General features: G+C 35.4%; 1 protein-coding gene across 5 annotated transcripts in view; it reads right to left on the bottom strand.

Annotated features, from left to right (window-relative positions):
• fras1 (Fraser extracellular matrix complex subunit 1) overlaps positions 1–27,525 on the bottom strand; it is a 249,754-nt gene that overhangs the window by 55,138 nt on the left and 167,091 nt on the right. For 3 of the 5 annotated variants that reach the window (XM_005165335.5, XM_009301656.4, NM_001130840.1), the window contains 12 exons: positions 19,113–19,272; positions 18,822–18,997; positions 15,000–15,116; positions 13,219–13,333; positions 11,869–12,006; positions 11,000–11,032; positions 7,930–8,061; positions 5,740–5,868; positions 5,271–5,518; positions 5,026–5,177; positions 983–1,145; positions 759–891 (listed from right to left, as the gene is read on the bottom strand). In XM_005165335.5, coding sequence (XP_005165392.1) covers positions 759–891; positions 983–1,145; positions 5,026–5,177; positions 5,271–5,518; positions 5,740–5,868; positions 7,930–8,061; positions 11,000–11,032; positions 11,869–12,006; positions 13,219–13,333; positions 15,000–15,116; positions 18,822–18,997; positions 19,113–19,272 — 1,696 coding nt within the window. The remainder of the gene's footprint in view (positions 1–758; positions 892–982; positions 1,146–5,025; positions 5,178–5,270; positions 5,519–5,739; positions 5,869–7,929; positions 8,062–10,999; positions 11,033–11,868; positions 12,007–13,218; positions 13,334–14,999; positions 15,117–18,821; positions 18,998–19,112; positions 19,273–27,525) is intronic. The other 2 variants (XM_021476261.2, XM_073950661.1) reach the window with 1 other exon arrangement.

Raw genomic sequence — 27,525 nt, 5'->3', positions numbered from 1 at the left:
AAAAATAAAAGAAGATATTTTGAAAAATATTAGAAACTGGTAGCCATTGATCTCCATACCTATTTATTTTTTCCTACTATATATGCCAGTCATTACCAGTTTTCAACATTTTTCAAATATCTTATTTTGTGTTCAGCTAAAAAAAAAAGAAACTCATAAAACTTTAGGACCACCCGAGGGTGAGTAAATATAGTAAATGTACGTTTTCAGAAGAACTAACCCTTTAATTTCATAGTTCTAAAGGCTGCATTTTACTAGGAACAACTTTTCTGTGCCTAATATTGAATCAAGAACTGATCTTAGAAATCAACAACAACCAAGCGTCTTTCTAGACAAAACAAAAGAGAGAGACTGTCGGCTGGAAGACAACAACATGATAATATTTATGAGTAAATGGCTTTGAGGAACAAAAACAAAAATCAAAAACATATCAATAAATTGTGTGTGTTCGTAAAGTAGAAACATCAAAAGCAGACATCAGAGTTTTGCGTATGTGTATTAGATGGAAGAGCTAAATTTTGTACAACTGTCGTTAGGTGTTTTTGTTCCTCCATGATCTGTTTCTCCTTTCATCTTCCCCCTCAAACAGGAAGGCAGCTTCAATCTGAGTTTTGCACATCTACAACTCTTTATTACAGTAAACAAGTGCTCTGCTCATGAATAAAACTACACCGTTAGCAAACAAAAACATCTGCCCTCAGTCACTAAGAAATGGAAGCTAGCATATAATGCTATGTGGAGACAGCTGAGTGATTCACCTTGCTTTGTGTTCTCAATGAAGCCAAATTTAGGTGGTCTGATCAGCCAAACCAGCAGGTCCTTTCTGGGTGTGTCTGGGTCAGATGCAATAATGTGATTGGTTGAGAGCTGGACTCTCCCACCTTCCTGAACCTGTCCATGGAAAACACCATAAAAAGTTCAGAAACGCAAGAAAAAATGACATTTAAAACTACTTAAATAGTGAATTTGGGACTGTGCTCACTTTAATGCCACTGCGGACGCTGACAACAGGTGGCTGCCTCTGGGTAGTGGTGATAGTGATAGTGAACATCTGGTTTTCCAGACGATTGTTATCACCATCATAGACGACGAAGTGGAAAATGTCAGTCACAGGCTGGTTCCCAGTTTCAAAGGACGTAACATACCTATTCGAAGAGAGAGAGAGAAACAAGATATCACAATATTTTCCATCTTCTTTCGCAAAGTCTAAAAGAAACTGAGCCGGGACACAAAAATGTTTCAGAAATGTGCAGAAAGTATTCCATCTGCTTAAAAAGCAACCCTCTGGAGGATAGCAGTCAAATATGGGCAAAGACATGATCGCCTGAGAGAGTTGTTTTATATTTCATAAATTCTCAGTGGGACTGGACAATTTAAAGCAATTAAGGAAGCTTGTGTTGTAATGCATGTTAAGCTTCCCCAAGCATTACAGCTTGCCAAACATTTTACACGCCTCATTTAGGGAGTCTAATATTAACATAAGCTGGACTAGGAATGACACATTAATAGTATAATGATCTGAAAAATACATTAACAAGAATCACATATTCAAAACAACATCAATATGCTGCATTCTTGTGGTAAAAGTGAAAGAACATTATATTTCAAGTTCAATTATAGTAAAATGCATGAATTCAACAGAGCTGCTAACAACTAAACTAAAACATTAAAACAGGGGGGGGGCTAATCTTAAAATCATTAATTAATTAGAAAGCTGCTGGTAGCTAGCTCTTAGCAACTCTCCCATGGATGCCCACTGAAGCTAAGCAGGGCTGTGCCTGGTCAGATCCTGGATGGGAGATCGCATGGAAAAGCTAGATTGCTGCCGGAAGTGGTGTTAGTGAGACCAGCAGGGGGCGCTCAACCTGCAGTCTTTGTGGGTCCTAATGCTCTAGTACTGTTTTTCTCAAACTTTTTTCCACTAAGTACCACCTCAGAAAAAAAATTGTCTCTCCAAGTACCACCATAATGACTTGTATTGAAATACAGAGTAGGCCTAATTAAGCGGCTACAGCTCTGCACAGTTCCCAAACATAGCAGATTAATTATTATTATTATGACTATTTATTATTGTCATCCACTTTAAACATAATAAAAAGTTTGAATAATAACACACAGGTAAAAAAGAAACGTTAAATAAAACGTCAACATTTAAATTAAAATGTGATTTTAAAAGTTAATCAAATATGGCACTGTTCATAAAAAGTTGAAAGAAAACTGCTGTACTTAAATGTAAAGTATTATCATATAGTAGCCTATTCATCAAAACCTGCTAATGCTTTTGGACCTCATAAATACAGGTTATACAGTATGTCAACATTCATATATAACTCTGTTTGATAAATTTTTAAATATATGATGCATTTGTATATGACTTATTTGTTCATCTTTAAAATCTAAACGTTAACTTGTATTTTAAATGTATGAATTGGATTTACATATTTAAATTAGAAATTAGATCTCCTTACTGCTCGTCATAGATATATACACTAGATATCGCATAGGGACCCTGAGCATGCGTCAATAGCGCCGCCACATTGGTACAGTGCTCCCAAGACAAATGTCATTCAACCGCACTAGTGAAGACAGTGTTATTACGTGAAGATGCGGGACTTTAGCTATGTCTACGGGTGTAGAAACGAGCAAACAAAGAAATCAAAGCACAAAGGCAGAACATTTCATAGGTAATATTAAGTTTTTTTCTGTTTTTGTATGTTCTGAACTTTTGTGCTAATCAGGTAACGTTATTGATGATAACAGTCACTTACTACAGCATTCACCATAAGGCAAAGAAGCTCCAACTCGCACTAAATACTCGGCTTATGCTAGTTTTGTTGAATAAAATCAGCAAACAATGCAAAAGAAATATGACAACGAGATGCTGCGCTGCCAGAAACTTATAATTGTCAGCTAACATTAGTGAAAGAGTCGTTCGGGGGATTCATTCACAAACGAATCGCTCCCTCCGTCAGTATGAGAAGTGAAAGCAGGAGAGGAGCTGTGTTTCACGACATGATTAGATCAAATTTAACAGGGAGGGTAAATAGTAAATTTCTGTACACACAAACACATGCTTTTTGTCAGAAATGCCCGTGCGGTCACTGATCCATCAATGTAGAAAAGTGATGTAAAATTATAATTTTTGTAATTAGAAAAAAAAAATTACATACTAACATCCAGGAAAACTCCCGATCATAGATATATGTGTATATGTGTATATCTCTGGCTTTGGATGGCCACAGTCCTCCACTGTACATTGGTCCCGCATTCATTTCAAAGGAGCGCTACCCTGTAGCAAGATGGCGGCGCTATTGACGCATTCCGTCCAATAGACAACAATAGGCCAGGCGACATCTAGTGTATATATCTATGACTGCTCGTTAGAGTAGGCTAAGTGTGTCAGAGAAGCAAGTGATTAAACTATACCCGTCAACATTGGGATATAAAAAAAACAAGATAAGCCCGCAACAACTGTTACAAGTATGGAAAGGAAAATAACCTCAAATGACAGAATACATAACAAACATTAAAAAAATTTAAATAAAAAATTTAGCCTAATGAAATCAATTTCCTGATCACATCGTTGTTATCATATGCGAAGGGTTAATAGTGTGTTCATTTTTTTTTTTTGAATTATTCAGCGATTTCTCCACGTACCAGTAGAAGGAAGCCTGCGTACCACTTTTGGTACATGTACTACAGTTTGAGAACCACTGCTTTTTGATGAGATGTCCTGACTCTGTCTTCATTAAAAATCTTTGAAGAAAAAGGGAAGGGGTTTAACCCCAGCATCCTGTGAAAGTTTGCCCAGTGGCCCCTATCCATCATGGCCTCCTAACTATCCCCATAGTATAATTGGCTTTATTACTTTATTACTCTGCCTCCTCTCCACCAATCAGCTGGTGCGGTCTGGCGCAATAAGGCTGCCCACTGGTGGTGAATGAGGAGATTCCCCCCAAAAATGTGTAAAAGCACTGTATAAATGTAAGGACTTATATAAGCAGACAACTGAATACTTTACGCAACATACACACTTTCAATGCTTCAGGAAAGGCTGATACATTTAACACCAGCTAATAAATTCTCAAAATTTTTCAGTGTGTTTAACACATTGAACCCGGATGGGTAATGTTTAGTATTCGCTATCTTCGTCCAATTTAATATTACAACAGAAAAACTGACAACAAATGTATGGTGGGGCTGCACAGTGGCGCAGTGGGCAGCACGATCACCTCACAGCAAGAAGGTCGCTGGTTCGAGCCTCGGCTGGGTCAGTTGGCGTTTCTGAGTGGAGTTTGCATGTTCTCCCCATGTTCACGTGGTTTCCCCTGGGTTCTCCGGTTTCCCCATCAGTCCACAGACATGCGGTACAGGTGAATTGGGTAAGCTAAATTGTCCGTAGTGTATGAGTGTGAGTGAGTGTGTATGAACGTTTCCCAGTGATGGGTTGCAGCTGGAAGGGCATCTGCTGCATAAAACACATGCTGAATAAGTTTATAAATAAAGGAACTAAGCCGAAAAGAAAATGAATGAATGAATGAAATGTATTGTAGTCTTTGAGCATCTGTAGTGTTGCCACGTCCACTTAATCTAAGCGTCTGTGGGCTTGTTCTTTAGGTTTCCCTCAAAAATGTAGCAAATTTATAACAGTTTTTAAGGTTTGGTCAGATCTAAATAGAAATATACTGTATTAGTATTATTTTTTTTTTATAAAGTATTTAGATTTTTCTCAATTTATTATGGACTTGTTCTTGTTTGCTGTTGCCCACCAAGATTTCTCAAGACGAACAAATCACCCTTTGTTCCTCTTTCACAGTTATTTTTTGCTCTGTGCAGTTGGTACATACAGATGAACATACAGATGAGATTAAACACATCCCAAATTGCTTGTTGTTCAGTCTGGTTAAATACAAACTTCATGCAGCTTTAGTAAAACTGCAATTTTCACTCTTCCATTATTCTGCAATTACAAATTTAGGGGGCCAGAGGACAGGCCAAGCTTGCTGACACGGGGGCACTAAATACCTTATTTTGTGGTTGTTGATGTCCTCCATTGTAAAGGAAGAATATTCACTAAGCTCCTCATAGTCTGCTCCAGCTTTATTTTTTGTAAGGATCCCATACATTGGCACAGAGACTAACTGCACAAAAATCCTCTCATCTGGAGATGCATCATCCTAAAACACAATGACAACATGCCCTTATGCATATTGGAAATAACCAGCATTTTCCATTATTTTTTTTTGCTGTCAAAACATGTATTTCCTCACCATATAAGCTAAATGTGAACGTCTAATGATGCTGCTGCTCTTCTCTGCAACTTCCATGGAAAGAAAAGCCTTTGGGTCACGCTTGGGTGCGTCGCCTTTGACCTCTGACACCAAAACCTGCACCGCGATGGAGGTCATAGAGATCCCGTCAGTCACTGAGAAGGTCATGGAGTCCTCTTCAGTGGTGAGCCCTGCATGTTCATACTGCAGGATGTTTCTGGTGACATCACTGGAGGTAAAGGTGTCCCCTGAGGTGGAAAACAGTTTTTTATTATTTTATTTCAACCTCATTTTACCAGGAAAACATCTTGAGACATGTTATCTCTTTTTTCAATAGAGTAAAGTTTATACAGCAAGTACCTTAGCAGCTAAAATATGGTAAATCATGCAACAAAGATGTACAGTATATGTACCTAAAAAGTAACCTAATAGAAAGTATGACAAAGAAGACAAAAAATGTTGCATTTACCATTGACCATCTGGACCTGGGATCCAAGGTCCACTTTCAGGAGCGTCCCATGTAGTGGTCCCTCCACCACCTCAAACTCCAGCTCTTCAGGGGCCGTGTCTGAATCTGTTACTGCCAACTGTTGCACACCTACACAGTATGGAGACAAGTCTATAACTGTGCTCCGGAATCGGATTCGGAAGACCTCATCCCTATTCCCTAATCCCTTCAAATGGTTTATGCTTTAAAGTGGGAACTTCAAAGGGTGCAGGGGACCAAAATAAAACTGTTTCTTGGAAGGCACATCACAAATTAAACATGCGTACAGAGTCATGGGAGGGAAAAGCATCCATTACTTTTGAAATTCTTCAATCTGAATGGTCTCAAGAAGTGGCCAGATTTGAGCACTTCAATTTGGACCCTTTGACACTAATATTGCGGCCATGACTGTTGTCACTTCATGTCCTTCATAGATTTATGAGGCTTTAAATATATGTCAGGCAGACACTATTTATGAGCTGAAAGCAGACAAATGGCACCATAAAGTTGTAATTATGTGTAAAAAGATTAGATTTTGGAAAATGTCTTTGAGAAAACATTTCAGGCATGTTGGATGAAACATTGTTACTGATGGTAGCTTTGCTGAAATTAATATATTTATTAATATAATATGTTTAATTAGCCAAATAATTGAATGCAGTTAGAATAGAGCAGGGGTCGCCAACCCTGTTCCTGGAGAGCTACCTTCCTGTGGAATTCAGTCCCGACCCTGATCATACACACCTGAACCAGTTAATAGTACCTAAAGCAGCACTTGATAATTACAAACAGGTGTGTTTGGTCAGGGTTGCAACTGAAATGTGCAGGTAGGTAGCTCTCCAGGAACAGGGTTGGTGACCCCTGGAATAGAGTTTATGCTGATTTATTTTACAGAACCTTCATAAATAAAATTAAAACAGAAAACAGCATTAACACACTAAGGCATAATTAAAGAGTGTCAACATTCATATTACATTCTATTTTAATAATCTATTGGTTTCTTTATTTTAGTTTCTTAATTGGTTTCTTCACAGTGTATACTGTGTGATAAAAGTGATATTGTGGCTGAAATAAAATGATTTGTGAATTGATGATGAAACAAAAAAACCCATTTTAATCATTCATTCATTCATTCATTCATTCATTCATTCATTCATTCATATTAAAAACATTTTTTGCATAAAAACTAATAAAAAAGTAGAATACCTTTTCTCTACAGTAAACTTTGGTTAAAAACTTTTAATCTACCTTTAAGTTTCATGGAACATAGACCAAAGGTTGGTCTTGATTTAAAGGTTGGGATACTGCATTCTTCATCTGTGTTTGAAATTGGCAGAGTAAATACACTCACTGGCCACTTGTTAGGTACAGTTGCCAACTGCTCGTTCATGCAAATTTTAAATCAGCCAATCACATGGCAGCAACTTAATGCATGTAGGCATTTAGACATGGTCAGATTGGGAAAGAAAGGAGATTTAAGTGACTTTGAACATGGCATGATTGTTGGTGCCAGGTGGACTGGTCTGAGTATTACACAGGCTTACCAAAATTGGACAAAAGAAGATTGGAAAAACGTTTCCTGGTCTGATGGGTCTCGATTTCTACGGCGACATTCAGATGCTAGGGTCAGAATTTGGCATCAACAACATGAAAAAATGGATCCATCCTGCCGTGTATCAACAATTCAGGCTGCTGGTGGTGTAATGTTGTGAGGGATATTTTCTTGGCAGACTTTGGGCCCATTAGTACCAATTGAGCATCAGGTAAACTTGTTCTAAATCAAAATTTATTTATTCAATTAATACTAGCAGAGTACTAGTAAGCTTTGCAGGAGTCAATTTACTAGTTTTTCTAGCATTATTTAATGCCCCCAAAAACATGTCTTAACCCATTTTGTGCCTGTGTTGTTAGCAGATTAACCGCACCTGATTATACATGTAATACAAAACAGCTTTTAATAAGCTACAGACAGGCTTGGAGTCTTAATCAAGAGTGAACATGATTTGAAACATTTCTCATAGGAACTATTATTTTCTTTATGCGCAAAACTTTTTAATGAGGTGTAAAACTTTTTAATGAGGGGGAAAAATAACATACTGAGCAAACCTTTTAAATACTTATTCCTCCACTCTAATTACTTTGTAGCACTTAAGCCAATACACGTGTCCTCACCCACTGGTGCCCTGCCGCCAAGGCTGACCTCCAGCACTGGGTCCAGGATCTGAAAGACTGGTGGCTGCTGATGATTGACCAAAAGCAGGATGGCAAAGTCCATCTCTGGGGTGGTGTGTTCTCCACCAGACACTGCAGAAGAGAATGAGTCAGAGTCAGTCACACATGCACAAGAACACAGTTAACCTTCAGGCCAGTTCTGTCTTCTGCATTTCAGCTCAATACAGTGCAGATGAATGAACGCAGTAAGTATGAAACAGACAAATGGAAAGAGTGAAAGGAAATGAAGTCCGTAAAAAACCTCAACCTTCAGACACTAAACATAAGATGTGAACTAAAGGGCAACTTGGGACTCTTATTTAACAGTCTTACTAAGGTTTATATATATATATATATATATATATATATATATATATATATATATATATATATATATATATATATATATATATATATATATATATATATATATAATGCCATCACTAAAGGTTTTATCAGTTTTTTAGACACTGTACGTGAATATTTACAGTGTCTCAATTATTGCCATAACTAAAAATGAATAACCAAGTCTCTGTCTTTAAGTATTAAAGAGCCCCTATTATGGGTGTTTGAAAATGACCTTCCATGCAGTGTGTAACACAGCTTAAATGAAGTAAAACATCCAGCTAAGGCTTAAATCTGAAAGTGCACCATGTTTAAAATTATTGATTCATCTATAAAAGAGTAAACTTAGAGCACAGTGTACTCAAGTGCGACTAAAATGGTTGCCTCCTTGTTTTCTCTTGCTTGTAAGTTATGTATTTAATTGTGTTATGTTACTTGTAACCGCTTCACATGGCTTGTACTGTATCTGGTTAACTCTTTATATTCTCATATGCATCTAAAACCACGTTGAAAATGTGACGCATGCCACTTTGTTTACGGATTTAAATGCGTTTGTAAGCTCGCAATCCACTACAGTTTGTCATTGCTACGACCACTGTCAACTGTTCCTACACACATGCGGCAATCAAGTTTCAAAATAGTTCTGCTTTTGCCATTGTTTAAACTTATTGTAATTATATAACTTTTACATTTTTAACATACAATCTAACATGACAAATTTATTTAAATTTCATTATTAATAAGTTGTATTTGTGGATTTTTGGCAATACATTTAGGCCTAGAGACAGATGATAAAAATCCCCCTGTTACAGGTTAGTAACAAAAATTTCTGTATTTTAGACGATAACAAAACATGTGAACATACTGTTTTTGGCAACCCAGGCTTATATGAATATGTACACCTCTATACATTTCTAGAGATCACGAAATATGTCCCAGGAGCTATGTTTTTGTATTTGCGGATGCACCAGAGGCCGCTGTGTACGCTTTTTTTGATCTCAAATTTCTCTTGCGAGTGCCATTCACGCTTGCTCTTCTTACAAAAATCCACCAGAGACCGCCTTCTACTGACCGACCGACTGACTGACCGACTAATCCTTCCACTCACCCTCTTCCCTACACCAAATCGATAGTTTTCAAAAGCAATGGTGAACCTGCCCACCGCCTTCCCTAAACCCAACTGACAGTGTTTTTAAAAGCAATCCAAAAAAGAAAAGCCCTTGCAGCTGCCTGATTTTTACCACATTTTCAGATCTTAACAATTTCTCACCGTGTTATTTTTTTTATATTTTAATTTTTTGCCTTTTGTTTGTGTTTTACCAGTTTCTGGAACCGTTTTTCACCGTAATCAAACCCTGTCATTGTGGTCAACTCTTCTCTATTCTGCCGACGTGCATGGCGAGCTACAGGACAAACTGGTAACAGTGGAAAAGTTGTCCACATGGAGGGAATCGGTCAGCTGGTAGTGCAAAAAAAAAAAAAAAAAAAAAACAGAAGCCATCGGCGGCTTTATGCTGCCTCTTTAAAAGCATTCCTTTTAAAGACAAAATACAGTCATACGTAGCCCTGGCTACATAATTCGCACTCTCCATAAATGTATACTGGGGTCCATTTTCACAATGAGCCTGTGTTGGTTTTTGCATTTGTAAAGATTAAGTTTAAATTATAAATGAGTTATCGTTCACTGATTTCTATTCACGATGACATTACAGTAAAGATAATTGAAAATTGTTAGCATTTTAAATTGTGAATGGTGTAGCCTTTATTGCATATTTGCATGGCAATATATATTTATTTTTATCCATCTTGCTTTTATTATTGTTGTTTTTATGTGATTCTTGTGTGCATCCGACTAAAAAAAACATGGTTTGAGTGTCAAAACAACTGCAGAATGCTTTTACTTTTCCCAAAAGAGGAAAAGGAAATCTTTTTTTTTTCTACTGCAACAGAACAGTGACGATTTGATATTTCACATTACTGTCATAAAAAAGATAACTCAATGAATTATCATCATTCAACAGTACTAACAAAAATGTGTAATTATGATTTTTTTCCTGCACCAAAGCCACAATTTACATATATCTACTGCAAATAAAAAAGACCTTGATCCTGTCAGAACAATGAAATAAAATAATGAAATGTAAACAGAATAAGATATATCAGTGGATGAGCCAAGAGTCTCAAAGTTTTATGACAGAGTGTGTGTTGCTTTCCTTTAGTTGAAAATGCATGCATATATAAGTAAGAAAAAAAAAGACTCCTGACGCGGCTGTTCTTAGCGATATACCCTTCATCTATTTCTAACATCACTAAAAGCAGTTTCTCTGCCCTGCAGTGCCCTGTTTCCATGCAGACACAGAAGGGCATACGAGCAGTCACAGCTCTGATTCATGGGCACCGCAAGAAGAAGATGGATGCACAATCGTATCCTGCTGTCAGGCGGAATAAAGCGTATGGATGGACATCAGAAAGAGAGAGGGAATTATACTCCCTCTTAGAGGAGAGAAGGTCCCATAAATAAATAACGACAACACACCAGGGAATGCAGGATCAGAGTCACAGAGGGATCTGTCTATGGAGTTTGAGAGGAAGAAATGAATTCTTGGTTTGCTGGAAGTGTGTAAGGAAAGAGAGGAAAAGCAAGCAGAGTCGCAGGGGTTTGCAGAGGCCAAAAGTGATTATATACCTGTGAAATGGACGCTCACTGATTCTGGCAGACCTGCAGGAATGAAATAGTGTTGGTGGTTACTTTCACAATCGGCTGCTGGCAAATCGTGATAATTAGCGAGCAGAGTGAGACATTATATCATATATTAACAGTTGTATCGCTAACAATACCTCAGCTGCTGGGTTCGACTGCTCCGAAAAAAGATCAGATTAGTACTAAATCAACAGTGCGCTGGCATGTTTGCTAATTACCTTCCCACACAAATCGTACGCATCATGATTGTGTGCTACTATTGTTTACATTCATTACACAGAACAGCAAAGATGTTTGGGGAAGCACAGTTCTTGATAGAATAAAAAAAGATAAATACATTTGAATGGCTGCATTTTTGTATTTAATTTTGTATTTATTTATTTATTTATTTGTTTATTTATTTATTTATTTATTTATTTATTTATTTATTTATTTATTTATTTATTTATTTATTTTTTACAAGTCTCTTATGAACACCAAAGATGCATTCATTGTATCAAAAATGCAAAGACAAAGAAAATATATTGTGGAATATTATTAAAATATCAAATGCAATTATGAATGTAAATACAGTATGGTCTATACATCGATTTCCGGTTTGGAGAGGACGCTGATGTTTGTGACTCCACTTCTCCGGTCATCATTTTTTATTTACATATTTTTTTTAAAAAGTTATTTACAGATTTTAAGTTATCAGCTTGTTCTAGCGCTTCGGGTTTAAGAAAAGCGCATTACAAATAAAATGCATTATTATTATTATTACTACTCCAGTTTTCAATGTCACATGGTCATTCAGAATTCATCCTGATTTGGTGCTCAAGTAACATGGATTACGTAGTGAAGTAAAGACTAACCTGTAAATGAGTATTGATAAAGCTCCTGAAGATGAGATGGGGCCTGTGGGGGTCTGTAGATAATTTTGCCAGAATCTACGTCAGCCTGGGTGAAGAGACGCACATGATGATAAGGTCTGTCCTTGTGCTCCAGCACACCTGAAAATGACGAGCGACATCATCATGTTTAACTGAATGTGCCGTATTTTGCTATTTTTTCAAATGGTCTCCTACAATGGGGTTACATAAATATGAGGTTGAAAAAATAAAAAATAATTCCAATAGTTTACAATATTATAATTTTATAATTTATAATAGGCTCAAGATGTGTTTGGTGCAATTTGCTAATTTCAGACCTGTGCAAATTTTCATGTTTTGCGCCACGTTGTTTAAATAACAACTCCATTTGCACTACTTTGTTGGCGCATTGTTGGAGCGTTGCTATTTTGAGAAACTAAAATTGACTGTATTATTGACCAAGCAATAGTCCAGCGCAGAACACGTTAGTTATGCGCCTATACACTCCAAATGCTTAATACACACAGGATGTATAGCAATACACAAATATCTTTACATATATAAAAAAAGGATTAAAGTTACACATTTTTTAAAAATAATTTTATTATTATTAATAATAATAATAATAAAAATAATAATAATATAAAAACAACTCAATTATTTACTCATTTAAAATTTGTTTGTAGTTTCTTATTTAGATGATTATTTAATTATTATTATTATTATTTTTTTGTATTTTGTATTTTATTTTGTAAATAACCTGATTTAAAGCTGCAATAAATGGTTATTGGATAATTAAACTTGATAAATGTCAGTAAAAGAAAAAAAAAAAAAACAATAATAAAAGATCCTGACCACTGTAGTCAAAGGTAAAATTATAATTATAATAAGCTATGTTGAATCAGAAGATTTCATTCAAAGCTACTTTTTGTATTATTTATGGTTTTCACATTTTACATGATTGCTTAATTTGTCATTTTGGAGGTAATTCACAATTATTATTATAATTATAGTTCCCAATATATTATTCACAATAATTAATTGTTACAATTTGTTAATTAAGCCCTCTTTTCCACAAGTTAAACCCAAGGTTATGAATATTGTCATTTAACCCAGTTAAAAAAATTGCATCCACGAAAGTATAAACATAAAGAACCGCATTTGAAGCTTCTCACAATATTCCTAGACATGAAATGCATCCCTCCATTACAGTCTCAGCAAGTTTCACCTTTGAAATCCCATACTCTCTATATAATGGTACAAGCAGGAGAAGAAAACAAAACTATCAGGCTTCTATTATGCCTGTGAGTGTCCTTCCCCTCACCCCTATGACAATAATGGAGGTTTAGTTACCGTGGCCTGAGGTGAGCGCTTTGGTGATGTTGTAGACAAGCTTGTCGCTGGGTGTCTCAGAGTCAGTGAAGGAGAGAGCAGATGGAGAGATCACAGTCACGCGATCTTCCAGCGCCTACACACACACACATTGGTTTTTAGTGATTATGAGGCATAATCCACAGGCATAATGTATTTTATACTGTAAAAACTCTAGGCCTAAACGCCACCCACACAGATATGTTTAATGTCCATTAACTCTGTTAATTATGATTTTGAAACTTTTGAATTATGAGGACAGAAGACACGTCCCCATAAAATACCTACTCTAGGTCATACCCTTGAAATTATATGAATTTGCATCCGGATAAAACCAATACACAGAGAAAGAGAGCCAAAAACATCTGCATTAATGAAGAAGATTATGTATGGATATGATATTAATGGAGATGATATGATGCCGATGGTCAAGTGTAATACCTATGATAAGACTCATCAAAGCTGAATTGACTTGATCAAAACGGCATAGAATACTTTAACATTGGGTAAAATTTGCGCACTTATTTATATCATAGACTTATTTATATTTCCGTATAGAGTAGTGACAAAAAAGAGGTCCTGCCTTTAGGAAAGTTTATATCACTTCCCTTCATTCAAACAGCGATGAGAGCAATGTTGATGTAGATTTTCAAAGTATTTTGATAGGAAAGTGTGTTTGATCTTATTACAATTGAAATATAAAAAAAAAAGTTTTGGAAGACGGCTGCTTGTTTGTTTTGCATGCATTATAATTATTCATAATAGGATAAAATCCACGCTCAATGATAAGCTGCAGTCTCCAATTTCAACAAATAATTTTATAAATAACTTAAGATACCTTTGAAGACAAAAGTTTTTATTTTATCAACATATCTTTGAAAAATATATTATTTTGTCTTTGCCATATCTGTATCTATTATTCTGTGTTATTTTCAATTTTGCAGACTTCAATTTGGCCACAACTAGATTTTAAAATTTCATAAATTATCCTGAATCTTCATCCTCATTCATTCATTCATTTTCTTGTGGGCTTAGTCCCTTTGTTAATCTGGGGTCACCACAGTGGAATGAACTGCCAACTTGTCCAGCACATGAGCAGAGGTCGACCTTCCAGCTGCAACCCATCTCTGGGAAACATCCATACACACTCATTCACACACATACACTACGGACATTTTTTAGAGTACCCAATTCACCTGCACAAGTCTTTAGATTGTGGGGGAAACCGGAGCATCCAGAGGAAACCCACGCGAACACAGGGAGAACATGCAAACTCCACACAAAATAGAAAACTGACCCAGCCGAGGCTCGAACCAGCGACCTTCTTGCTGTGAGGCGACAGCACTACCTAATGCACCACTGCGTCGCCTGAATCTTCATTGTTTAATGTAATGTTCTTGTGATCATTCGAATATGCTGATCTGGTGCTCAAGAAAACTATTTATTGTCACAATAGAGAACGGCTGCGCTGCTTAAAAGTTCTGTAAAAACTAGGATACAGTTTTTTCAGGGTACTTCATGAATGAAGAGTTTAACATTTAGAACAACTGACATTTTTGTAACAGAGTAAAGGTTTTCAACTTGTCCTTGCTAAAAATCATACTGATGTCAAACATTACTCACTATTTACCTGCGAATGTATTTCAAGAATAATAATAAAAATGCACTTGTATCTAAACAGTAACAGCATGAACTAAATATTGTCTAAAATGAAAGCATAGCTTTTAAAATATATATTTTAAGTCTCGCTGTCTGAATCTTACAGTGATCTGCAGATCGACTCCAGGTGAAAGCTGAGGCATGCCAGGGCTCTGAGGCATCACTCCTATAGTGAAGGTCTGTGTATCGCTCAGAGTCTCTGGATAGATCTCACTTGAAACCTGTCAACAAAAGCTCAAGCATTAATAAACAAATACCACAGTGTGCACATATACATATTCCATGAGAAAATATAAACCATTCAGACAGAGCTGCCGCAAACTTTTCAGACAATAACAATTCTCAAACAATAATTGCTAATCATTAATGAATCACATAATTATAAAAATCAAACTCAACTTAATACGTGACTCAATTTACTCCACTCTGTTGTCAATACAAATTTATTTCCATGTTGATATTGAGCAGAAACTTACAAATACATTGAAACACTTGGTCACAAACACACCCCAGAGGACATAAATTAACCGTGTCGAACCATTAAAACTCAAATCTTATTTAATGAAGTCTGCAACACAGAGTGCAGCTTTAGGCAAGATGAGAACTGAACAGAACAAACTAGAAAGGAAAGCAATTTTCTGGTGGAGGACAAAAAACTGTTGTGTCAAGAATCATTAGGGCTTTAAGCTGATGAATTAAATGTGACTGAATGTCCTTTAATGCTGCTTATACGGATTTGAAACTGGATTTGAAGACAAATTAGCTCATTTATGCTCACATAATGCAGTGAGGCTGCTGAAGGAGAAGTAGGACAGATGGACAAATTGGTCTAAGAGTGGAGCAGAGCTGAAGTAAAATGGAGAAAACAATCCACTAGGGCAGGAGATAGTAACAATGTGTTTACATCCCTTAATGGTCTCTGTTTGTTTTGCCGTCACTTACATGATACACTGACCTTAAAACCTGTTGTATTTTGTTTAAAATGTTTTATGGACTTGTCTCAGACAGTTTAGTGGTGACAAATAATATTAAAATATGGGTTACTTTTAGAAAACACTTTGGGCTAATAAGTCCATCCACACTAGCACCCATAGTAAATGTATTTGTTTTACCATCGTGTTCTGATTCTGTTTTTCATGACTGGTCTTCAAGGGGTCTTTAGATACCATTAAGGACTTAAAGGTATGACAAAGGTATATTTTGGTCATTTTCAGATTTGTCCACCTACCCACAACTCATCTTTTTCGCTTCTTTCAGACAAAACATTTTCTACAAAATCAGTTTACTCAGTTTCCTAATCTTCCTCCTGATTCAAAAATGGACACTGTTCTTTTTTTTTTTAACCCAGACAGAAAAGGTATGGTCTCTATCATCTATCTGTCAATAAATTCTTTAAATTCTGATTCCTCTGAACTACCTAAGAATACCTGGGAACATGAGCTGGGGATCACCATCTGGAACTGGAATATATACTCAATTTTGTACAGTTCTTCTATTTGTGCCCGACACAATTTAATGCAATGCAAGATTATACACGGAGCACACTATACTAATGCCAGATTAGCCAAACTATACACAAATAAAAGTAATACTTGTAATAGGTGTCTATTTCCAGCAAATCGCACACACATGTGCCACGTTTGGCCTTGTCTAAGATTGACAGTGTTTTAGTCTAAAATATTCAATACATTTGAAAAAACTTTTAACATATCAGCCACTCCAAACCCTCTAACAGCACTATTTGGAATTCCTTTTGAGACAAATTTGCCTTCAACAACACAGAAGGGTGTGGCTTTTACTACATTATTGGCTAGGAGGCTTCTCCATCTTCAATCATCTCCACCTTCATATGATTTTTCTGTGTTTAAAGTTGGAAAAATTAGGTTTTAAAATGCTTTTACAAAACATGGAAACCTTTGTTGAATTATATTGACACTATTGATTTTGGGGCAAAAGAGGAATAAAGCTTATTTTATTATTATTATTATTATTATAATAATGATTAATTTATAGCTTTTATTGTTTTTTTTTTGGTTGTTGTTGTTTATATTTATTTTATTATTTAATTTTATTTTTTACATTTACTGCTTTTTTAATAACTATATTGTTTTTATGGTCATTAGTTTTAGGCTCTTATTTTATTAGGCTCTTAGTTGTGAAAAAGCAGAACAGAATATTACTTATTTTTATGTATATGATATTTTATCTGCACAAAATGTTAATAAATATATTTGGCAAAAAAATGTTTTATTGTTTATGTGTGTGTGTGTGTGTGTGTGTGTGCGTGTGTGTGTGTGTGTGTGTGTGTGTGTGTGTATATATATATATATACTACCTGAAAAAGTCTTGTTGCCTATCCAAGTTTTAGGAGCAACAAATAATACCTTGACTTTTAGTTGATCATTTAGTATCAGAAGTGGCTTATATGAAAGACAAAGGCCTCTAGATTACAATTATTTCACTAAAATAAAATATAATCATGCCTTGATTTTTAGTTCTTTAATTAGGACAGTAAGGTCTGACTTTGCTTAGAAAAAAGTCTTGTCACTTAACAGAAATAATGAACAGTATAGAATATAAAGTCATGGTGCAGTGGAAAAATATTGTGTATGACTTGCATGAATTTGGAAGACTGCATCCATACATCTCTGCAATGACTCAAACAACTTCAAATGGCAAAGAAAGTGTTCTTGCAGGACCTCCAGAGTTCATCAAGATTCTTTGGATTATCTTTAATGCCTCCTCCTTCATCTTACCCCAGACGTGCTTAATAATGTTCATGTTGATATGGAGGCTGAAGTATTAGGAGCGCTACCCTGCTGAAGAATTTGCCCTCTCCTGTGGTTTGTAATGTAATGGGCAGCACAAATGTCTTGATACCTAAGGCTGTTGATGTTGCCATCCGCAGATCTCTTACATACCCCCATACTCAATTTAACCCCAAACCATGATTTTTCCTTCATCAAACTTGACTCTTTTTTATTAGAATCTTGGGTCCATGTGGGTTCCGCTAGGTCTTCTGCAGTATTTGGGATGATTGGGATGCAAATCAAGAGATGATTCATCAGAAAAATCTACCTTCTGCCACTTTTCCTAATGTTCAACTAGAATACAAGTTATTATTTGTTGCTCTTACAACTGGGATCGATGACAAGACTCTTGTCAGGTATTGTTTATAAACTGTTAATTAGAAAAATAAACATTTTCAAAAAGGCTGTACTCATTTATGTGTGCACTGTATATACAGTATAATTAAATATTTGAGCCTTCATTTATTTTAGAAAAATATATTTTTATATCTAGCAAGTATTAAGCAAATAATAACTTGATCCAAATTAACAGTAATTTTGTTAAATATTGTGAAATAGTATTAACAATTAAAATAATTCTGTTTTATTTTAACATATTTTAAAGTGCAATTTATTCCTGATCTCAAAAATTATTTTTTTATTAGATTAATAAATCATAGAAAAGAAAGTATTAAAGTATTCATTTCTTGCAGCCACATTACTAGGCATTAAATAGTAAATGTTTAATAAGTAATGTATCATATGTTAGATCATTGCTAATTTGAACTAAAAAAACAAGTCAAAGTAGTTGCAATCTACCCTTTTATATTATCTGCCGAAGTGTCATGTTTTGTCAGGAGCATTATTTTGGCAGAACACAAAGCAGAAGCCAGAAGAATCTGCTCCTTTGAGCACGGCAAAAAGTTTAACAGTAATTACTCGATGTGTTTATGATGAGCGTTTAAGTTAGTATTGCTCCAATTAAGTACCAAATCAATAAAAAAACAAAGAGCTATAGGAGTAGACATGTTTTAACAAGTCAAACGTTAAGTGGCACCTTTAGCTCTACACACAGAGCCTCGGGGCTCGTGCTGAAGTGACAGTATTTGCCTTGGGTTAAATCTATTCATGTCTCACCTGAAACTGAAAAGTGTCTCTCTGTGTTCCAGATCCATAATGTCGGTACCAGACAGTGCCTTCATTTACATCTTGCTGTGTAAATGAGCTGGTGGGTGTAGAGTCTTGACCATCAGAAAAGGCTTGCCACGCTTCCACAGGACCGTCAGCGGGCATAGACACCAGCACAATCTCTCCTAGACACACACAAACACAAGAAACATTTTGCCTAGTTCATTGCACTAAAATGAGTTCAGAACAAAAGGCAGATAATGTGTGAGAAATAATAAAGGTAGAATATGCTGAGGTTACCGTATTTGGGCTGTCCGCTCTCAGAATGGATGCTGTACAGGATCTCAGAGTCACTGGCTCCTTTGAATTGAGCATTGAGACACTTTTTAGAAAGCTGCACCATTCCTCCCTCCTTCACCCAAGTTTTGGGCACTGAACGCAGGTGCGGAGTCAATCCAACCTACAGAGAAAGCATAAAACATCATCATCATTATTAACGCTGCGTCTGTGTCAGTGTAAAAGACCTATCTATTGTTAATGACCAACCGTTTTCCTCTCGCTTTTTAATTACTAGTTCTATTATTGCTTTTACTGATTAATCTGGTAGTCTTGTTTTTCTTTATACCTTTTATTTTCTTAGTACCCCTACACTGTAAAAAATATGTTAACTGACAGTTTCTGGGTTTTTATGTGATTTACAAAAAATCTGCAGTTTATTTTCGGTTGTGAATTGCATTACGGCACCTTGATCTCTGCTCTGTCGACATCTGATGTGGAAAATTCAACTCTACAATTTAACAAAGTGACTTTTATTGACATTTTAGTTTGAAATAATATAATTCAGAAAGAAATAATACATAAAAAATAAGTACTGGCAGCTTATTACAAGGTTTTTATACCGTGATAACAACACCCCCAGACTATATATCATATAAACTATTAAATATGTTAAGAAAAAAAAACTTTTTAAAAGCTTTTGTTAAGGTTAAATGTTGTTGGACGAAAGTTCAATGCCGCATATTTAAATTCAAAAGCATAAATAAATGGTTAAAAAAAAAAAAACGTGAATCACAAAATACACAAACTGTACGAATACTTTGACAGTGTATGTAGAGCACTTTGGTCAACTTTGGTTGTTTTTAAATGTGCTTTCTAAAAATATTTTGTATTGTATTGTAAAACCGCTGAGAGATAAAAAAAAAATGTATTACTTTTTGTATTTCTTTTAACAAGTTTAAAAGTTTACTATTGTTGATGTATACATTATTGATGGCAAAGCAAATTCTTCAGCTGCCGTTACTTCTGTTTAGTGTCACGTAAAATTAAAAAAAAAGGAAAAGAAAGCATTTTAATATGCTGAAAGAGTTGTCAGGTCTGTGTAACAAAACCTACTAAACTGCTACACGTTGATGCTGTAAATATATAGATGCATAACATATTGATTATACATTTCATTTAATAAATTTAACAAGTTTCTCCTGTATCTGATGAAGTATTGTTAGGGTTATCAGTTGTAAAGGGTATATACAGAAGTAAGGACTTCAGTAACCAGGGTAAAGCGATTCCGGTGAACTGTATGCTGTTACAAAATCGGCGCGTTTAAGGTCTGTTTTCTTTACAAATCAACTATCTTTACTGCCTGATAGATATACAATATAAAGTGGGTCTTAGAAGCACTGCATTAAATTACATTTTTTTCTGTGGCATGTCTTTAAAATACGAACATTTATTTTACCCCAGTATTTCCAATGGCGTTTCTGCGCTAACCTGCTGATCCTGACGGAGCATTTGCGTAAACAGCTTTTCATCTCGTTTTACACTTGAACAACTAAATGAATGCTAAAGTCTATTTAACTGATTATTTTTTAATTACATTAAAACACTGATGCTGTAAAAGGAACCGTCTAAAATTGAAAAAAGTCACATTAACCATTTACTGGAAGTTTATCAGTATGGGAAGAAACACAAGCTGTGCATATACCGTTTTGTGCTTTGATAGGGTATCATCTGAGTAATCTCAGCAATTAGCCGGTCTATTAAAACAGAAGTCATTTGGTGCATTTAAGCATTTATTAGTTCAACAACGATTGGTAGACGTATTGAAGTTAATGTTTAAGTTAACAAAAGCCATCCAACAGCTAATCAAAATGATCCCAAATGGGTTAAAAAATGCATAATAAAACCTCCCTCTGCAACCGTGTTAAAGTAGCCCGAGTCCATGGGAAAACAAACAATGTTGTTAATTGACCTTTTGCTGTTGTTTGATTGACAGGCAATCTGACCAGTCATAAAGCAGATATACTGTGCCCCTTTCTCTGACAAGCAGAACAGACAGACTAACCATGTATACAGTAGTAAAAAAAAAACATTGGCGATTAACATGAAAATGTTCTTACAACGCAGACATTAGGTTTTTTATTATTTGAGAATACATTTGATCTTTTCCTGAAACCTAGAGAAGAGATTGAACAAGTTTATGTGAATGGCCTCACTATCAACTATCAGTCAATAGTGCTGTCCCTTGTTAGATTGAGATTGATTAACTAAACTTTTCTGTTATTGGATAGCCAACAAAAACTTTTGTCTATGGATATGTGACATGACAATAACCAGTAAACTGTCTGAGCATATGAGGTGAGGTGAAATTAGCTAAGCCGCATAGCCTGGAGACACAGGCTAAACAAAGAATTGACCTTTACTGTCTCTTACATATTTATAGATCCATTATTGTCTATTTCAGAATGTGTTTGTGAATCTATTTGTAACATTTTAATGGTATTCAAATGATCCAAACTTCCCATCATTATACTTGTAGACTATAGCAGCATGTCTTTATTTTGTTTTCATATATGCTCATGTCATGCTTTTATCTGAAAACAGTGTGTAATTTGTACTGAAATTATTCATGATTTCCCTGGGAGTGCACAAATTGATAGTGGAAGGCCATGGCTGAAACTGAAAGCATGTTGGACAGTGAGAAGGGGGTGGGACTTTGCGAAGAATCAGTTCCATATTTTTCCCAAGGAGTTGGGCACGGAGATTCCCATGATTGCAGTTTTGGTGTTACAAAAGCATTCATTATTATTATCAATTAATTATCAAAAGGAGTATTTACTGTTATATTGGATTCATTTACTATTTGCTTAATAAAAATAAAAATAATGATATCATAAATTAACTATTAGGATGAAAGTTTTGCTGTTTTTGAAATGGTTTCATCCTTATGAAAGCACATAAGAACATATCTTTTTTGCGTTTCACATTGAAAAACATCAAGGTTACGAATAACAAACAAAAAAAAATACTCCACTATTGCTATACCAGGAATCTTTAGATCCTTACAGTCCTCTGAACATTCCAATGCTGGTTGAGGTGCTCATTGTGGAGAAAAAGATCACCTGACACAACGATAATCAAAAGACTTTCAAGGATGTGGGGAGATGAAAGCTGCGATTCACAGAGGAAACGCTGTGGCAGATTTCCAGCACATTCCTGCTGATCCTGATCACCTCTCAGAGAGCACGACAGATTCATAAGGCAAGGTGTTTATGCGAGAGTTCACACATAGGTCAAAATGTTCATCTATGTCCTCTATAGTCTCAACTAACTTGAAAGTTTAGCTAGCTTTAATTTTGTGAACTTACTGTATCTTATCTGATTTCCGCTGGTGCAACCTGAACTAAAGTTGATGTGTTCATAATGTATTGATGTTACATAACCAGTGTAGGGTGTAATTAGCTATAAAAAGTAATAGTTCATGTAATTAAATTACTTTTCCACTGACACAGTAAGGGATTATTTTTCATTTTTAGGTCATTTAATTACAGTACATATTGTACATACATTCAACCGTTCTATATTAATTCATTCAAGCAGAGTAATGCATATATTTTGCAGAATAATTCTATTTTTCAACTAAAGAAAAAACATTTATTATTTATCAGTCAACAATGAGAAAAAGTTAATGACTACAATGTATAAATTCAGAGAAGCAGAGTAATTGTATACATATATATATATATATATATATATTTGTTTTTCATACATTTTACATACTGTAGCTTAATTTTTCAACTAAAATGTTTTATTTATCTGACAACTACACATTCTTAAGAAAGAAATTAAATGATTTAGAAATTGATATCAATACACTGTACGTATGAATGTATGTATTAGTAAAAAACAAACAAAAAACTAAAGGTCCTATTTCACTCAAATTTAAAGAATTAAGAGTTTACGTTATAGACCTTTTTCTTTGTTGTTGCATGAAGGATGACATAGTGACCAGCGTCTTCTGCTAGGATGCTTAGATTTTCCTTTTACAACATTTCTGAACTGGTAATTATCGGTCTGAAAGTAATGTTTTGAGTGGCTTACTGAGTGTTTTTGTGATGCACAACTTTACTTTGAAAGATGTGTGTTAAAGCCGTTATACTTCTGTCAGATGTGGTTCAAGCGTAAGAGAAATAACGTTCTCCTAATTCAGTGACTGCCGTCAGATAGGGTGTTGAAAGATAGAGTCAGTTGAACCGAATTGTCAGCTGTTATACTGTGCTCAGTGGGCCACACACACACACACACACACACACACACACACACACACACACACACACACACACACACACACACACACACACACACACACACACACACACACACACACACACACACACACACACACACACACACACACACACACACACACACAAATATATTCCATGTTACTGGCATGAATTTTAACAGGTATGTAAGCCATACAATTTCCAAAAATTACCAATAAAAGTACATTACTGATACTTTGCTGGGTGAATTGTATGTTGATTCTTATTGGGAGTTGATTATGTTTCATTTAATTTAGCATGTTATTTCTGTCATTTTAAAATGCAACTTTATTTTCACTTTGTGCCCCTCTTTTCATCAATGTGTTGCTGGGACAGCACGTGTGTGTGTAAAACATTTTGGTGAATTACATTTGTTTGGGTTGGTTATATACTCACACTTACCATCACTATACATTAACTTGCCTAATTACCCTAACCTGCCTAGTTAACCTAGTTAAGCCTTTAAATGTCACTTTAAGCTGAATTGAAGTGTCTTGAAAAATATCTAGTCAAATATTATTTACTGTCATCATGGCAAAGATAAAATAAATCAGTTATTAGAAATGTGTTATTAAAACTATTATGTTTAGAAATGGGCTGAATAAAATCTCTCCGTTAAACAGAAATTGGGGAAATAAATAAACAGGGGGGGCTAATAATTCCATATATCAAAGTTGTTATTTAGCCACACCATATTAGTGTTTTGTAACATCTAATTTTTACGAGGTGGGTTGTTAGCTCAATGCTCAACCCCTGACCTTGACGACCAGGACAAACACACATATACATTACAGACAATTTAGCTTACCCAATTCACCTATAACGCATGTCTTTGGACTTGTGGGGGAAAGCGTCACCCACGCAAACACAGGAAGAACATGCAAACTCCACACAGAAATGCCAACTGACCCAGCCAGGGCTTGAACCAGTGACCTCCTTACTGTGAGGTGACAGCAATACCCACTGTGCCATCGTACCGCCAGGTTGGTTTTATATTGGAGAAAAAAAGAGAAAACATTCATTTTAGCAATGTTGGTGCTCCAATTAAATGGCAGAAGATGCCATCTGATGGTAAGAGTAAATGCCTGGCAGCAGTTGTTTTCATTCCCATTAGATCACATTTTTTAAATGACTAGTCCAGGAATTGGCACTGATCAACATCCATATAAGGTCTAAGACACAAGTAAAATAGATTAAAACTATCGTTTCAAAGCTGTCCAATTATGACTCTTTATACCAGGGGTTATTCAACTTGTTCCTGGAGGTCCGGTGTCCTGCAAGTTTTACCTCTAACCCTAATCAAACACACCTGAACAAGCTAATCAAGGTCTTAATAGGTATACTTGAAACACCCAGGCGGGTGTGTTGAGGCAAGTTGGAGCTAAACCCTGCAGGGACACCGGCCCTCCCTCCAGCTGTCGACAGGAAGTTTGAAGCATCCTGCTTACGCGTACACGCAAAGCATAATGGGTAATTTTGTGTTCTATAGGAGTTGAGATTTATGTGGATTTTTTGTATTTAGGCAATTCAATTACTGAGTAAGTTACTTTTTTAGACAAAGTAAGTTAAAAGTAATTAAAATACAATTGTAATAATATAATTAGCAATTAATTACTTCTCTGAAGTAACTTACCCAGCACTGTACATAACATCTGACCAGTTCATTTTGAATAAACATGACAAAACATCTCTTACAGAGAAGCTGTTACCAGGCAAAGTTTCTTTCTTTATACAAAGATCTTTAGATTTAGAGATGAATGTGGTGGAGAATGCGGGCACTGTGTGTCTCCAGAGAACACATTAAACCAAAGATCATTCACCAGTGCTGACCATTTATATAAATCAAAGTCTACAAACGGCAAACGACTTCTCTGCAAAAGGCTAATTGAAAGTCAGCGTCCTCTTTTATCCTCCTTTGTCTTGACTGCAGAATTCCACATACTGCAGATCTTTTTGAGAGCGGAGACCTTGCTCCTGAAGTCCAAGCTACAACCAATGAACAGGTTATTAACCTACACATCGGTCGCCCCAATGCTCTCAATGACTCGTGCTGCAGACGTAACTTGACCTTTCCACTCGATACTAGTTGTATAAGAGCAATGGACCTTGATGCGATTGCGCCTGATAAAACTAGCTGCGATACTACATATAGGGGCAATTTGCTATTGATCTGAAAACAGAGTGCTTAGCCAGAAACAGGGCTTCCATTAGTCAAAAGCTGCTAAGGATGGGAGATAACAGGCTACAGCAGGGAACAAGGCAGGTGTAATCGGATGACACTACAGAGAGATGTGTGGATAAGTGTGTGTGGAGGACTGAAAGAGCAAACAAAGTGCTGCAATCTGTCTAGACATCAGCAGGCTGTGAACATGCCAAATAGTCAGAAAGGGGTGATTTCAAGCGGAAAAAGGGTAGTGATGATTGTATTTGTGTGGATTTGGTGGGAGAGAGGTATGAGATACTAGTGTTTATTATGACAGTTAAATTTTTTAACTTGTTATGCAGTATAATTGTTTGTGTTTCCTTTTTTTACTGGGGGCAAAAATTTTTGTACACTAGTATGAGACAATAAAACTTTCTAATTCTAAACAAAGAATTCATCCTTTGCATTTGAAATTGGCTACATCTTAAGGATAAATATAAATATTGTTCTATTTTTGTGTCTTGGTTTCAATGTATCTTGTAGTTTAAAACCACTTAACAACTAACCCCCAATTTTTAACCAATATTTACCCCAAGTTCAGCAATCTTTTTTAAAATTGTAATGGCAGCTGTGTTTTTAAAGCTATCATTATGATTTATTATTATTATTATTATTTAATTTTATTTAAAATATTTTATTTCAACCATCTAGTCCTTCCATCTGTTTCTCTAATAAGAATGGGTGCATCAATTCTGCAATATCAATATATCAGTACTAACAAAGCTATTATTTGATGTTGATACAGATATAAGAAAATAGATATTACAATTCAGTGCCTCCCACAGGTTTGAAATATACTTGCAGAAGTAGTCGGATTCAAACACACCATTTACGCACATCACATAAATAGTTAATTATATGCAACAAACAAAACATAATTTAATTTTTAACAATAATTTAATTTATTATGACACTGCTATAAACTGTTTTTTTTCAATGGGTTAATGTAACTTTTTCTGTTACTTTTATGCTATTCAGGAGCCATGTGCACATACTGACAGTTCAAATCTGCTTCTCTCTCTTTTAAGTTCAAAACAAATTTGAATGCCAACGCATTATATATATATATAATCATAATAGCCTATGTAATATGGCCTAATCACATTATCAGATTAATAAAAAATACAGCAAATGAGAAATTAAAGACAGAAAAAGAATAAAACAAACAATATCTCTAAAATTTATAATAATTACAAGATTAAAATGTGTAGGTTATTTAAATACGGTATGTTCATGTATTAACTGTTACTAATGGTGTATATATTTATTTTGCGGCCAGTTTAGACTGGTCATTTCATCCTCTCCGAGTACATACAGTAGTAAAGATTGTTGGAGTCGTTTAAAGAATAAATTATTCATCACTTCTCTTGCTCTCAGTCAGCTGCAAAGCCAAGAGAAAGTAGGCTTAAGTAAAAAGGTAATAAAAAACCCATATGACTAACCCCAGCTTTAGGAAGCAAAAGCTGAATCCCTGACATTTTAGGAGATTTACAAACCAGGGCGGACAAATTTTTTAAGTCCAAAAAAGTGCATCTCTGTGGGTCTCTGCAGAGCATGTGAGGCTGCCTGTGGGAGTGTTGACAGGTCTCATGCACACAGATCGAAACGGGTAAACGAGAGAACTGCTTAATCGATTGCGGATGTTTTGCTGATGTGCGTTAACTCAGTAACACTTTTTATTCAAGACCATTTGAGCTGGTTTTAGACCCTATCTTTTTCATTTTTATTTAATTTAAAGTTTATTTAACTTGCTTGTTAATTAAATCCCATTTTGTTATTTAACCTATTATTTTATGCAACAGTTAAGTTGCATGTTAATTTGCAATGTGAAGAAAAGGAAATAATAGATTTTTTGCATGCTAATTTATGTGAAATTGTGAATATAGTTCTATATAATCACCTTGCAATT

The sequence above is a fragment of the Danio rerio genome, chromosome 5 (genome assembly GCF_049306965.1).
Source record: "Danio rerio strain Tuebingen ecotype United States chromosome 5, GRCz12tu, whole genome shotgun sequence".
Lineage (NCBI taxonomy): Eukaryota > Metazoa > Chordata > Actinopteri > Cypriniformes > Danionidae > Danio > Danio rerio.
This window is presented reverse-complemented; position numbering and strand designations above follow the sequence as displayed.